General features: G+C 55.4%; 2 protein-coding genes across 3 annotated transcripts in view; both read left to right on the plus strand.

Annotated features, from left to right (window-relative positions):
* Positions 1 to 549: 549 nt before the first annotated feature.
* On the plus strand, positions 550 to 13,081 carry LOC144730391 (uncharacterized). Of its 2 annotated transcripts, none has more exons than XM_078611188.1 (4): positions 550 to 2,515; positions 6,128 to 6,289; positions 7,289 to 7,459; positions 8,741 to 13,081. In XM_078611188.1, exons 1-4 carry the CDS (start codon positions 2,002 to 2,004, stop codon positions 9,544 to 9,546), a joined length of 1,653 nt encoding a protein of 550 aa, XP_078467314.1. In that variant the 5' UTR covers positions 550 to 2,001; the 3' UTR covers positions 9,547 to 13,081. The 2 variants fall into 2 exon arrangements, with proteins under 2 accessions (XP_078467314.1, XP_078467312.1); XM_078611186.1 differs by having other exon boundaries at positions 552 to 2,533.
* Positions 13,082 to 14,581: 1,500 nt separating this feature from the next.
* LOC144730392 (uncharacterized) overlaps positions 14,582 to 15,313 on the plus strand; it is a 67,731-nt gene continuing 66,999 nt past the window's right edge. The window contains exon 1 of the mRNA XM_078611189.1: positions 14,582 to 14,834. Within this exon, the coding sequence (XP_078467315.1) occupies positions 14,751 to 14,834 (84 nt within the window). The 5' untranslated portion in view covers positions 14,582 to 14,750. The remainder of the gene's footprint in view (positions 14,835 to 15,313) is intronic.

Here is a 15,313-nt window from a genome sequence, read left to right on the forward strand (position 1 = left end):
TACCTGCCAGAGTGTACGTGATTATTTATCAATAACTAATGTAACTACATTTATTGTAAATAATTGCTCCCTAACAACCGAAAACAATTTTTAAGCGTTAGAATTGTTTCACAATTATCCATTGACCCTATAAAGCAACCATTATGATGAAGAAATAAAACCATCTTTAAACAATTGTAGCTTGCCGACTCACCGCAACTGGACATCTGCAAAAAGAGCTTCATAGGTCATCGAACTCCAGTCTGCGTACAAATTCTGATATTCCAAATAAAAGTGCGCAGCGACCCAACAGGATGAAAGCTGTCCAGTGTTGGGAAGTGGACGCCTGCTCTCCGAGGCGCGTTTGTAGCCGTCGTTTATTTAACACGACCGAGGAGAACGTTATTTCAAGGGAGACCTGGGTAGGTTGAGAAGCAATTCACATTTAACAAGCCGGTGAGAGCAATACAACCGTTCCCCCACTAATGCACGGACGATCGTCGCGATATCTCACGGCACCCCCCCCCCCCCCGCCGATAAAACACAAAGAGTGAAAACACCCCCCATCATCATCGTCGTCGTGCTGTCAAACCCCCGATGGTCTCAAACGTGTGGCGGCCCTCACGCTGACGATGACTTCTCGGCGACTGTGGCCCCCCTCTGAGAATGAGTGAAGATCACTGTCCGCGGTGGACATAGAGACATGAACTCGTTTCTTTCTAACTGCTTTGTGTGTTTAGTTTGTTGTCCTTCCCCCGCACCTCCGATTAGCATGGTTGGCTACGTATAATGCGAAAGACATTCGACATACGTACATACATCAATAACTAGGAATTAAGTATGAATATTGAATACGTAACAGCAACACATTAATACTAAACAGATTAACAGTCTAAATAGTACAATATGTGGTTTATCTGTGGAATGGGGCACAATCCAAATGTGATAAATTCACAATCGCCCAGCGACAAATCCAATGACCAATTACATGCCCATTATATACTTATTACATGCCTTTACGTACCCATTACATACCCATTATTTACCCATCACATACCCATAATATAACATTGCTTACTTGTTCTACGTCTGTACGTTGAACTACTTTCGCGGAAATGCGAGGGAGAGGACAAAATAAACACAAAAAGCAGCTCTAAAGAAATGAGTTTGCCAATCTCGGTGATGAATTAAAGTGCATAACTCCCAGTGGCTTCTTGGTATCAGACGGCCGCGATGCGGTGACCGTCTTCATTCGATGGCGAGCCAACAGCCGGGCTGCTCCTGCTGCGAAGATGACCAGAGTTTGCTTGATGGTCTATACTCCTTTACGAGATACACCCATTGCATACTCATTGTATACCCATTGTATAAGCGTTACAAACTCGTTGCATATTCATCACGTAACCATTACATACCATTACATATCCATTGCATACCCTTTTCATACTCATCACAAACTCATTGGCATACCAAGACCCATTGCATATCCACTGTCTGCGCCACTGGAAGGTTTTTTTCAGTGCAAAGAGAGAATTGATGTTGGCTCTAAACCTTGTTGCTGTGTTCTGCACCACTAATTGTTCACTCTCCACACTATTTTGGGGAACAAAAATTTGCTGCAGTTTTTGCTTCGACATTGGGTTGTGCGGTAAATCTGGTTGAAAACCGGCGGCGTTCCGCTCGCTCCGGGAGCACCGGCGTCGCGCCCTGCAGGAGAACTCCCCTTATCCTTGAACTTATCATCCCGTGTGCGACTCCTGTTATCCGCGACAGCTACAGGGTCCGCACGCACGCACACACGCAGGCGCGCACGCCGCTATTGTCCACCGCTCCATTCCGATAATCCACTTGCGGACGAGCGGAGCGAATTCGCGGAAAGCCTCGCTGATGACGGGGCCCACGGTGTCGACCTCCCGCCTCGCCGCGGAGAAGAGGGAAGCGCTCACGTCTCTGTTTTCTTTGCCCCTTTTTCTCCCCTTCCCAGGTGCGCGCGGAGACAACATCTGAACGGACGTCACGACCATGGCCGCCGCGGCAGTGACGGCGGCGGCGCCGGTGGCCTTGCCCGGCGTGGACCCGCGGCAGGATTTCCCCGCGTGGCTGGCCGCCCACGGCGTGAGCCTCGGCGTGGCCGAGGCCGTGGACAGGGAGCTGGGCATCGGCGACTACGAGGCCTTCCTGGCGTGCGCCGAGCAGCCCCACGTCAGGGCCGAGATGTTCGCCGCCGCCAGGGAGCGGCTGCCCTTCGCCTTCTACGCCGTGCTGCGCCGCCTCACCGAGACCTCGTCCCCCAAGCGCCACGACGGGGCAGGGGTGGGGGGCGCCGGCGGGGGGGGCCTGCAGGTGGCCGCCGCCGTCGCGGCCTTCCAGCCGTTTCTCGGCGGCCTCCTGGACGCCATCGTCCTCACGCTCAACAGCCTGAGCCACGAGCTGCTCCAGTCGGCCGAGAGGTTCAGCTGCCTGGAGCCCGCGCTCTACCCGCTGCTGGATGACGGAGGAGAGGCGGCGCACGGCGACGGAGACGGCGGCGGCGCGCGTGAGTCCGCCTGCTCAGGTGCGGGAGCGAGTGGCAGAGCGACGCAGTGCTAACCCTGCTTCCCCAGAATTGAACCTCGGTTCATTTTTCCCGAAACGGTGTTGGCCGATATAGTTCCCGTCGCACGACGCGGTGCCGCCACCTGCCACCGCCACGCGGTCACGCGAGGTCACGCGAGGTTAACATTGGTTAAAGCGCCACCGTTGTATACACACGAGCAGCCCGTGTGTCAATCCACTGCTGGATGAGGGCCTCCCCTTACCCGTACTGCACCTCGCTTGTCGGGGTCGGTTGGTGAAGGCAGGGAGCATAGACCTCGGAGCATAGAATCAGAGTACATCAACGGATTTTTGCCGCACTACCCAAAATGTAGCCCCACAACCGCTTTGCGTCACCCGTGTTATGCAAAGGATAGTCGCCCATCCAAGCGTTGTCAAAGCTCAGCCCAGCGAATCTCGGGAGGCGTGACGAGGTCGGACGCAATCTGTGTGGTATCGTCGTCACGCTCTTCCGCTCAGATTTGTATTTCATCGGTAAAGTGTTGTGCGTTGTGGGGAAGGGTGCATCTGAGTGCAGGGAATGATTGGCGCAGAGAGCGCCGGATTCAGGGGGCAGAACCGACCACTCTGACAACCTCGGCACCTTGCGCGTTCGTGTGAAGTGTTGCACAATCACAATCAAGGCTATTTTGGGTTAGATTGCATGAGTATAAATGGGTCGTTAGGCCACCACCATCTGACACAGCCAATGAGTAAGGTTTGTCGCGTAAACAAAACGTGGCAATTAGTTCCTAGTTCAGCACTATGTGGTGTGTTGGAGAGTAAACCCACTACAACATTTACAATGATGACAGCAACCAGCTTTGTCAGGCGACGTGCCAGAGTTACCGTGCCTGATGGTGTTCGGCAGTTGGCTGTGTCACGAGAATCTACCGCTATTATGAAGCAACTCAAGCACGTGTAACGTACATCTTTGGAGGTGTGCTGTGGATGGTTGGACTTTCCCCCAGCCATGTGACCGTGTGTGTTGGAAGAGTAAGCCGGCACTATTTGCAAATTGAAGTGTTACAAATGTTAAAACGCGCGTGTCATCTAACTCCCGGCATCCACAAACTTACGTCGTTACGTATTTGTTTCAATAAAATAAAGTCACAAATAACGCAGCCATCCGCGATCGAGCCGAGGTTGCAAACGGACGGCAACCTCCAAATGGGGGCCGCGGGTTTCAGCTAATGGCAGTCGTGGGGGGGGGGGGGGGGAGTTCAGGTGGAGCGCTCAAAATGGCAGAAAAATGCGGTGGGCGACCACGAAACATTTTTCCATTCCGCTGCACCGCACCATTTTAGCGAACCACAAACCGCCCCTGAAGCCGTCGCAGCGGGGCCGGGTTTGTGGCCTGGCCACGTCCGCCGTCAGGCTTCCAGCGTCGAGGCCGAGGAGGTTCGGAGACCCCCACCCCTAGGCGGCGAGCCGCCGGCGCAGCATCGCGTCGGTGACACGAGCGGCCTTCTTCCCCTGCGGACGTTGCTCCTCCTCCGCTCATTGTGTTGTTTATTGTCGCGTCTGAGGCACAAACTCCTCCGGACCGCGTCCGGCGTGTGCCAGTGCCCGAACCAAGGAGTCGGCAACACTTCTGTCAATAACACGGTGGCCCGAAAAGGAGAAAAAGCAATATATATAACCGGTGACGCTTTAGGCAGTAGTCCCTCTTCATTGTAGAGACAGACAGTCCAGACAGAGCGAGTGACTAATATTTGTTGTACCCCGTGGGAGTCTTACGAATTTTTTTTTCAGAATGACGTTTCTCATGTCGGAGCCAGATTTGCTTAACAAGCTTCCCGTCTGCTGACTGGGCACTGGTGCGGTAGCCGTGTGCCTGCCTCAAAGTCGCAATGTGGCAGAGGTCAAATTGTGGTCAGGGGTCAGCTCAGCCCAGCGTCTCTCCCCTCGGCTTTTGCGGGAGATCGATAAATCCTGTCGCACGGGGAGATGGGCCCGGCTGGCTTGCCGCCGCTAATGGACTCGAGCATAGCGCGGCTGAGTGGCAGGTGCAGGTGCAGTGTGAGGGTGCAGTGTGAGGGTGCAGCATGCGTGTGTAATGATGAAAATGCAGCGTGAGTGTGCAGGGTGCCAGTGCAGCGTGCGTGTGCAGCATTAAGTGCGCAACGCTGAAAGTGCAGCGTGTGTGTAAGCGTGAATATGCAATGCTGAGTATACATGAGTGCGGCGTGAGTGTGCACCGCTGAGTGTACAGAGTCAATTTGCAGTGTGCAGCGTGCAGCGTGCATGTGCAGCGTGAGTGTGCAATGCTGAGTGCAGGGTGCAGAGTGCATTGTGCAGTATGCGAGTGCAGCGTGAGGGTGCAACGTGAATGTGAAGACGCTGCGACTGAGTGCGGGCGAATCCGGGCAGTGTCTGGACAGGACATTGGCGCCCCCTAAGGTCCACGAGATAAAATGCAATCAATATCGTGGAAGTCTGAAAGTGTTTTTAAATTCGAATGAATCTTCCCATCCTTGTGGATTTTGAGTTTTCCATAGCACTGTAATAGTTTTTGTTCCAGAGCAAGCAGTGCATTAAGATACAATAGCCACATATACATCTCACCGCATGCCGCCCGGTCACCCACCGTCGACCCCAACGGCCATGCCGGTTAGAAACCAGACGCAGAGCCTCTACGCTCCCGGCAAACGCGCCTCGGCAAACGCCACGGCCGCCTTTAAATTCAACGAGTTGTCTTCACGCGTTCGTGACACAAACGCGCCCTCCTCTTCTCCAACGAGTTCCCCGCCCGAGGGCAGGTCCGTAGCTCAAGCTACCTCCGAGGGCCATCTGATCTCAACACCCCCCTCTTGTGTCTGAGGACTCTTGAGCCATCACCGGAGGAGGGGAGCGACGATGGAGTTGGGGTTGCCCTCAGTGCCTCCTCAACGGCGACACCGCTCAGTGCGGTTTAATGTCACGCCTGGGACCGCCCCCCCACCAACGCTAATGTTTAGAAACGATGCGTTTAGAGATCTTCGGCTGCTCTGAATCTCCAACGTGATAAGCCACTTGGTTGAGCTACCATTTGTGGTAGCCAGGTCGCTTCTGAAAAAGAGCTACGTCGAGCATCAGCGGTCCTTACCTGGTTAAATAAAAATGGTTTACACAGCGGTTTAGTTTATCTTTGCAGCTGGTAGCCGTCACGACCTTGTCTTGATATTCACAGTACGCTGTTATTCCCATTTGGCAACGCTTTTGAAGGCAATTTGTTGCAGATGTATTCTGAAAAATAGCTATATAGGCTCAGTGGGCCATACCTGGTAAATAAAATAGTAATCTGAACGTATATGCAGTAAGTGCACAGCGTTGTCCACACCCACCGAAATCAACTATCCTCTCTCATGGTTAAGCCATCTCGAGCATTTGAAACCGTGGTGCCGTATCCGTTGTGATTTCACACAACCGCATCTTTTTGTTGGATAAAACCCAGAGCGGCACCCTGCGCTCAGCCCGCCCGCCCGCCGCTCGTTGGGCACGTCCCCCGGTTTCGCCGGCACGGCCAAGCCGAGCGGCATTACGCCGAGTTGACCCCCACTCCCCCCACCCACACGCGCCGTGCCGGTTGCAGAAGCGGACGAGGGCCCCCCCGGGGGGTACAAGGCCGCCCCGGACGTGACACTTCTGGAGGTGGCGGCGTTGGAGCCGGCGGCGGCGGCGGAGCGGCGGGAGAAGCGGCGGCCCGCACGGCCGTGGGACCACGTGCACGTCAAGACGGAGCATCCCCCCGAAGGTAGGGGGCAGAGCGAGAGACGGCCACCGGCGGTGACCGTGGGCGGGGGGGGGGGGGCGGCGGGGGGTCCCGAGAGAGCCGAACTCTAAAAGGCCACGAGCGGGAAGCAAAAGGGCCCCGGTGGGGTCGTGCCGCCGCACGCTAGCCGGCCGGACCGCAGCCACCCTACGCCGAACCGAGCGAGCCCAGCAGGGCCCCCCACGCGCCGGCCGTAACCCTTGACCCTGAGCGCGCTGCGTTGCTTCGAGTCAGCAGTTGTTGTGCTCGTGGGGCACTTGTCTGGGCCGATCTCTGGGACTGGTCCCATCTCTTCGGAAGAGCAGTATCTTATACCGTAACCGTAAAACCACTATAATTCACCGGAATGGTTTACAACATCAACGGCACATTATTTATATAATAAACAACTGCGATGTTGACATAATTATTAACTATCAGCTATGCTATTAGGAAGCCATTGGAGCTATGCACCGTGTTAAATCTAGATTGAAAACTCATTTATTTCAAACTGCTTTTTGTGTTTAGTTTGTTGTCCTTCCCCCACACCTCCGATTAGCACAGTTGGCTTTGTATGGTGCGAAAGAAGTTCGGCATACATGGTTCGCGTGATAACTATTTGGCTTATCTGTGGGACCCTTTTTCCACTATCAAGATATCGAATGTTAAAAAAGGCGTTTTACCCTTTCTGGCATAAATACCGATGTTTAGATGTCCAAACACCAAAGCATTAATAGATTGGGTTCAGCAGTCATCAATGTTAATACTGTGGTGTTTGCATTGTGCTTGTACCAGTCACCTTTTGGCGGTCTATAGCACTGGTGAGGCAAAGCCATATCAATGCCGGAAAGTGTGAAGCTTTGCTTTTATTGTTATCGCTAAATGATTTGCCGGCTAGGCGGGTGATCACGGCAAAAAAACCGATTCACAATTCACCCGCTGCCAAAACAACGCGACGTTGCCCGTGCCAAGCGTGGAACTTTGCGTTCGTCCCGCTCGCAGACCCGGCAAGCCGCTCGGCGCGGCACGCGGCGGCAGCGGCGGCGGCGTTGGGGGAGCGACACCGCGCGTCCCCTGCGGGGAGGGCCGCCGCCTTCGGCGAAGACGAGTCGGTCGACCTGAGTCGCGTGTGGAAGGGGCCCAGCCCCAACAAGCGCAGGGCCAAGGCCGCGGGTGAGAGACTCTCCCCGCACGTCTCCCCGCGCGTCTCCCCACGTGTCTCCCCACGTGTCTCCCCGCGCGTCTCCCCCGTGCGTCTCTCCGCGCGTCTCCTCCTCCGTCGCTGCACAGATCCGCAGCTGGGGGGGATTGCAACGATCGTGCTCGCAACGCGCCGGTCACGTCGGGAGGGGATGTGGGGCCGGATTTCTCTTTTGTGTTCGTCTGAAAAATGTGAATACGCAGATGTGTAACCCGGTGTGTAGGCCCAGGATGCGCTCCTGAAACCAGAACTTTATTGGAAAGTACTCAAATCACAGCAGAAAGGTGGGATGGCGGATAGTAGCATGATACAGAACCTACTACTACTAGTACTACTAGAGATGGAATGGTGGATGGTAACGTGGTACAGAACCTACTACTACTAGTACTACTAGAGATGGGATGGTGGATCGTATCGTGGTTACAGAACCTAAACAGTGGATGCTCAGTAAACCAACGTTGTCTCTTAATGGTAAAGTTTGTAAAATCTCGAGTACGTGGTGGCGTGGTACCACGGTACACAGTATGGGACTGGGTATCAACGCGTTGAGGACGTTACAGCGAAGGTACCCACAGCAGGAGGGAGGGCGTAAATCGGGCTGTGACTTTACACATCGGGAGACGAGACGGGACGGGAGGTCAGCGCAGCGATGGGGGACCCCCGGGCGGGGCCCTGCGAGCGTCGTGGCCGCCCGTGGTTCAGGCGCCTCTCCGCGGCGTGCGTTTGGGTCGTTCGGCGTGTTGTTTTCGTCCGTGATGTCCCTTCCGTTGTTTCGCTCCGCGTGCTTTTGAGGCCTTCCTCGGGAGAGGAGCGTCGTGCAGAACAACGAGCGTCCTCCAACCCGAAAACGCATCGGAGAGCTGTGCACGGCCCCTTTGTTATCACTCCACTGCTGGTTGAGGGCCTCCTCTTCGTGTCTGTACGGGCTGTGGGGGATTATTTGGCCGTGCTTCACCGTCAGCGCGGGTTGGTGGAGGTGGGGCGGTTAAATGTGGAAGTATAGCAGTACAGGACGACGTTGGGTTTTTTTGCTCTGCGCTCCACTGCCCACCACGTTGCCCTGTGACAACTAGCACTGCAAAAGTAGTAAATGTTTTTATATCTGTGCAGCACGGTTTGTAATTCAACTGCGTGCCAAGCGTGGTAACTAAAACCATTTATAAATTACCCACAAACCCATAGCTGCACCGACCTCGGTCGTCGTGGCGCAAAGTGCCCGCCTGCGCTCAGTCTTCCTCCCTGTGTCCCGTCAGTCGACCACGGCGCGAGGTTCCCCGAATCCGGCGAGCAGCAGCACGCTCCTCCCATCGCCGGCGTCACCGCCGGCAGCGTCTATCGGAAAGCCCCGGCGGCGCACGACGCCTACGAGCAGCCGCCCGCCGAGTACCGGCCGCTCGACAAGAACGGCGAGGCCCCCTGGGGCGAGGCCCAGGAGGCCGCGGCGCAGGAGACCGTCGGGAACGGCCTCGACCCAGCCGCGTACTCCCACCGGGAGACCCCCGAGCCCTACAAGAGGGAGGCGCGGCGCCTCGCCGGTTCCCCCGACGAGGAAGTCGCGGCCGAGACGGAGCCCGGCGTCAAGGCGGCCGGGGACGGGGACGCGGCGGCCTACGGCCCGCGCGACCCGGTCTACGGCCTCGCCGGCGGGGGCGGCGGCCAGAGGCCGTACGCGGAGGAGCACGGGCGCTACTCGCCCGGCAGCTACGTGTCCGCCATGCAGCTGGCGCAGCTCGGGGCCATGGCGGCCGAGGGCTCGGCGGAGGACGCGATGGCGCGGCGGTTCTGGTGCGACCAGTGCGGCATGCGCTTCACGCACTCGCACGTGCTGATCCGGCACAAGCGGCGGCACACGGGCGAGAAGCCGTTCGAGTGCCACGAGTGCGGAAAGCGCTTTTCGCGCACCTGTAGCCTGGCGCGGCACCGGCGCACGCACGAGCGCCTCGCGCAGGACTTCACCGCCGTCATGGGCTACGGCGGCGCCGGCAGCGGAGGCGGCGTGCCCGACGGCCCCGGCGATGTGCAGCCCTTTCCGAGCCAGTCGCCCATCTGTCCGCCGTGAGCGATCTCGCAAGCGAGAGGAGCGAGCGAGCCGGTGGATGGGTTGAGGGCCGTGGATGAGAGCTTGTGGGCGAGTGGGTGAGAGAATGAGTGAGTTAATTAGTGAGTTAGCGAGCAAACAAGTGAGTGGGAAGTGAGTAAGAGGGATTCGTGATGAATAGGTAAACGAGTGGCTGAACGAGCGAGCAAGTGACCTGTGAGCGGACGAGTGAGCTCGTGAGTGAGCCGCATTCTGGATGAGTGAATGAGTGAGCGAGCGAGCGAGAAAGGACTGACTTTTGCAACGTACAGTGCCACGCAGTTAGTTTAACACGTAGGCTTTCGCGACCAATATCATCCATCATACAGGTTTTTTTGGGTTAGATTGCATAAAAATGGAAATGTTTCGTTAAACCCGCCACCACCTGACACAGCCAATTAGTAAGGTTTGTCACGTAAACAGAACATGCCATTACTAGTACAGCACACCAACACACTGGTGTGCTGTACTAGTAACGAATTGTTGGCTCTCCAACACACCGGTGTGCTGTACTAGTAACGAATTGGCACGTTCTCTTTACGTGACGAACCTTATTGGCTGTGTCGGGTGGTGGCGGGTTTAACGGCACATTTATATATTTACGTGATCTAACCCAAAAAAACCTGTATTATGCCACGCAGTCGTTGGTTGTGTGTTTCGCTGTTGTATGAGGATTGGTAAAAGAAAAGAATCCTGGAATAAAAAGTTCCCTTCCATGGATGGCAGCTGTGCCCAGTCTGAAACGGCGTTGCCTACGCAAGGCCTCATCTCAACCAGGCCTGCCCGGGTTTGGTAGCTCGGAAAATATTTCCGCATCCGGCACACCGCGTGCAGTATGTTTCTCGCTGTGGCTGCGATTACCACTCACGAGCCACCTGCTCCAGGCGACCCGAGTGTTCGCGTGCGGGTTTCCGAGTTTGCGTGTCGCCTGTTAACAGCCAGCTTGAGGATGTATAATAGATGTTACTATTTACCTATGAAGGCCTCACTTGGGATGTTTAGCCATGTTGTCGAGAGATTCTATCCATGGGAAGGAAACGGAGTTCCCATGAACAAAATCTCACGAAAAAAAACTTGAGTGGGAAACACTCCCACATCAAGGTAGATAAGAAATCTACTTTCTGTACTGCCTTGTGCACTGCAGCGAGTCTCCTTTGTGTTTTTTTCTTCTCCCATATCTATATAAATAGCGTTTTTTTAACGGCTGTTGAATAAGCGGACCTTTTTTTTACCGTGAGGCGGATCCGTCAGCACTGCGTAGGGATTTCTCCGCGCTGTGTCAGATACGTTTTCTTTTTGGTAGGCAGCAGTTGCGCCTTTGCGAGGAGGGAGGAGGGAAGAGGAGGAGGTGAAGGCAGGAGGCGGGAGGAGAGCAGTTTTACTATCCTGGACGATAGCGGTGGGCGAGCACGCTCCCCGGCACTTGCGCTCCGGCACATCGGCGTTGTGTCAGTGCCGTCGAAGCCGATCCTGGAGCGTGGGTTTAGTTTCGTCGATCTCGTTACGGGGGAAAGCTTCGCTTCTCGATTTTATTTCATTTTTTTCGCGCCACACAAACGGCCCAAAAGAACTAACGGAGCGCGGTTCTTTGGTTTCGTCGCCGGGTTTGCTCTTGTGTCTGGTGGCTTCGTTTGAACTTCATCGTGGTTGTCCATTTTCTTTTCGAACTTTGCAACAACAAATTAACCGTGTGTGTGTGTGTTTTAGTTTTGCCTGTTCAATTCATATATATAATCTCTCGCATTCATTTATTCCAGGCGCCCAAGCTAAGACTGTTTTTTATTACGTTATTCCAAAGATTGATAAGAAAAAAAAAATACCATAGGCACTGAATGTTACTTAGATATTTGCACTGTTTGGCAATGCAATGCAGATGATGCTTTTGCTGCGGTTAATGCTGACAATCAATGAACCCAGTGCTTGAACTTGTTCGCAGCGATGACCAGTGGTCGAAATGGAAATGTAGAATCCCCACCGCCGGGTGATGAAACCGAATCGCCCTGCGGTGCGCTTTCATTTCCCTTTCCCCTCTGCGTGGAACATCGCAGCGTCGGGGACGGGGGGGCCGTTCCACTAAGCGCCCGTGCGCACACACACGCGTGCGTGCGCGCGAGTCCGGCTGTCGTGAGAAGTGCCGGCGTGGCGTACCGCGAGTGTACCCCGGCTCCGTTTCGATCGCTGGTGATGATGGCATGCACTCGTAGCCAAATTGCCTCTTTGTTCCACTGCGCAGCAACAACGACAGCAACAGGCGAGCCGCGCTCCGGGCTGCGCTGAGCCAGCCCAGCGTGACTCGGGAGGCGGCAAGGATTTAGTTTTTTTGTGTTTTTACCCCGCCACTGCAGAAGCCGAGCTGGTGCCGTGTTAGCTGACGTCACGAACGCGTCGAGTCACGCGTAGGTTGACGCGACTCCGTGATGGGCTCATTGGTTGCTCACGGGCGAACGCCGCACGTGCGGATGCCTCTGTGAGTGTGTGCTCCTGTGTGAGTGTGTGTGACTGTGTGAGTGTGTGTGACTGTGTGACTGTGTGTGAGTGTGTGTGAGTGTGTGCTCCTGTGTGACTGTGTGTGAGTGTGTTCTCCTGTGTGAGTGTGTGCGACTGTGTGAGTGTGTGTGAGTGTGCGACTGTGTGCGACTGTGAGTGTGTGTGAGGGTGTGCTCCTGTGCGAGTGTGTGTGAGTGTGTGCGACTGTGTGAGTGTGTGTGACTGTGTGTGTGTGAGTGTGTTCTCCTGTGTGAGTGTGTGTGAGTGTGCGACTGTGTGAGTGTGTGCTCCTGTGCGAGTGTGTGTGAGTGTGTGCGACTGTGTGAGTGTGTGTGACTGTGTGTGAATGTGTTCTCCTGTGCGAGTGTGTGTGAGTGTGCGACTGTGTGAGTGTGTGTAAGTGTGTGCTCCTGTGCGAGTGTGTGTGAGTGTGTGCGACTGTGTGAGTGTGTGTGACTGTGTGTGTGTGAGTGTGTTCTCCTGTGTGAGTGTGTGTGAGTGTGCGACTGTGTGAGTGTGTGTGTGTGCGACTGTGTGAGTGTGTGTGAGTGTGTGCTCCTGTGCGAGTGTGTGTGTGTGCGACTGTGTGAGTGTGTGTGACTGTGTGAGTGTGTTCTCCTGTGTGTGTGAGTGTGTGTGAGTGTGTGCTCCTGTGTGAGTGTGCGACTGTGTGAGTGTGTGTGAGTGTGTGCTCCTGTGCGAGTGTGTGCGACTGTGTGAGTGTGTGAGTGTGCGAGCGTGCGTGCGTGTGTGCTCCTGTGTGCTCCAGCGTGCGCGCGGTCTGGCCACGATGAATTGTCGTCGGTGACTTCGTCGGAGCGCCCTGCCGTTGGGCCTGACACCGCGATCTGCACGATTCCCCCCCCCCCCCCCCCCCCCGTTTCGGCTGCGTCGCCGTGTTTGTCACTCGAAATGCAGCACTGCGCATTTTGCGTAAGTTATGGACAGCAAGCTTGATACGTTTTTTGCAGTTTTTAAATTATATTTGCATGGTGTACCGAACGTTTGTAATAAATCAACAAAAACGGAGGCTGTTTTTTGTCTGGTGTGCATGCTTTTATTTAAATGTTATTTTACCAGGTGTGAGACCCACTCAGCTATGTAGCGATTTTTTTTAGAAACGATCTGGGCACAAATGATAGCCCAACCAAATGGCCTATCATGTGGAAATGTTTCGCAGCCAAATAATCTAAACGCGTGTTTCTAAAACCTGAGGGCCCACAGAAAATTTTACGCGACCACGGGGTGAGAAAGACTCCAAATGTGCGGGCGTCAGGGTCGGGATCGAACCCACGGCCTGTTGTATACCAAGGTAGTTGACATCTCCGAGCCACCGTGGTGCAAGGAACACGATGGTCAGATTCGCGTTGCCCCCGGCAACTGGGGCAACGGACTCAGATCCGTCCAACTTCTGCACGTCACCAGCTGACTTCACGGCTCCGGATGCTTGTGGAGGCCATGATCCAGCAGTGGCTAGATCATGGCTGATGATGATGAGACAATCGTGACTTGGCGAGGAATCCCTCCACCTTTGCCAGCGTCGCCCCGTGCACGCCGTAGCTGTGGACATGCTTTGCTTCATTGATGTCGATTATTAGGCTCGCAATACAAGCGTGCAGTGAGGATCGACGTTTTTCTATTCGTGAATGTTCGATGCAATGAGATCACGTGAGCCCTGCCGGCCACTCGAGGCCGATACACCCATCTCGGTGTCAAACATCCCGGACTCGCGAACCTGATATGGCGACAATTCGTGGAATCTCCGCGGTGGGGTGAAATGTGGGTACGCGCCAAGCCTCACCCGATTTGGGCTTCTCGCCCGTGGGAACGGCTCCTCGTGGTCTGAGCGCCGCGCACGGGCCCAGCGCAGGTCTGAAGCGCCCTCTTCGTGTTGGCCTCGTGTTTTGGTCCGGGCTGTGACATTCACCGGCCGAGTCATCTAGTTACCTTCGCAACGACCCTGCTATCTTGCAATTTTATTTTGTGTGACCAGGTATTCTTCTACTATCGTACGGCTGATGTAGATGCAGAACAACGACCACGACTTCACATTCAAGGTGGTCAAGCCAGACAACCGCGTCAGGGGCAAGCGGAGTAGTGCAGCACCAGCAGCATCAACATCATCGCTGTGATGTCTCCTTCGTATTTGTGGATCGGGGCATTGCGTCGTGACGCGTGGTACGGTCTGTTCTGGATGACCACAGTCGCACCACTACTGGAGAGAGCTTTTCATTGTACATTTGTGTATCAGCCACTGCAACACGTTGCGGGCGACACGTTGGGGGGGGGGGCGACAACACTTTGGGGGCGACACGTTGGGGGGGGGGGCGACACTTTGACCCCCAACGTTTGCACGTTCACCGGTTTGCCCGGTTTGGTTTCAAATCACCGTCGCGTGCCGCTCCCCGCCCGCCCGCCACGTGGACTCGAGGGGGCAGCGCGAGACCAGCCGAGTCCGCCAGGGGGCGCCAGCGGCACGCGAGGGCCACGGGGGAGGCGTTCGCTGGAGTTGGGAGCGAGGGAAGACGACGACGACGAGGAGGAGGAGAGGGGGGTGGAGACACCGTTGCGAGTTCGCTGTAAATTGGACGCGAGAGGAGCTCACGGCCGCGTCGGATTCTCCCTCGGCGAGCGAGAGCAGAAGGGGGGTGGGGGCAGCCCTCAGACTCGTCGTGGTCGGGGTTGGGTTGGCGGTGGTGATGATGGCGCGCAGGGTCGGGAGAAAAGCTCATGTCAACAACATCATCAACAACAACATCATCAACAGCAGCAGCAGCACAGAGGTGAGAGCTCTCCAAACTCCACACGGGCGACTTACAACGAGTTCGCGACTTGACAAACCCACGCGGCTCCCGTGGGTCTGGAGCCGTTGGCGCCAACGGCTCCAGACCCATCACCACCACCACCATCATCATCATCACCACCATCACCACTACCATCATCACCACCACCATCACCACCACCATCATCATCATCACCACCATCACCACCATCCACCACCACCACCATCACCACCATCATCATCATCACCACCATCACCACCATCCACCATCACCACCATCATCATCACCATCACCACCATCATCACCATCATCACCATCATCACCACCATCACCACCATCATCACCACCACCATCACCACCATCACCACCATCACCACCAACATCATCACCACCATCATCACCATCACCACCATCATCATCACCATCATCACCACCATCACCACCATCATCATCACCACCATCATCACCATCATCACCAT

The sequence above is a fragment of the Lampetra planeri genome, chromosome 35 (assembly GCF_965212315.1).
Source record: "Lampetra planeri chromosome 35, kcLamPlan1.2.h2, whole genome shotgun sequence".
Lineage (NCBI taxonomy): Eukaryota > Metazoa > Chordata > Hyperoartia > Petromyzontiformes > Petromyzontidae > Lampetra > Lampetra planeri.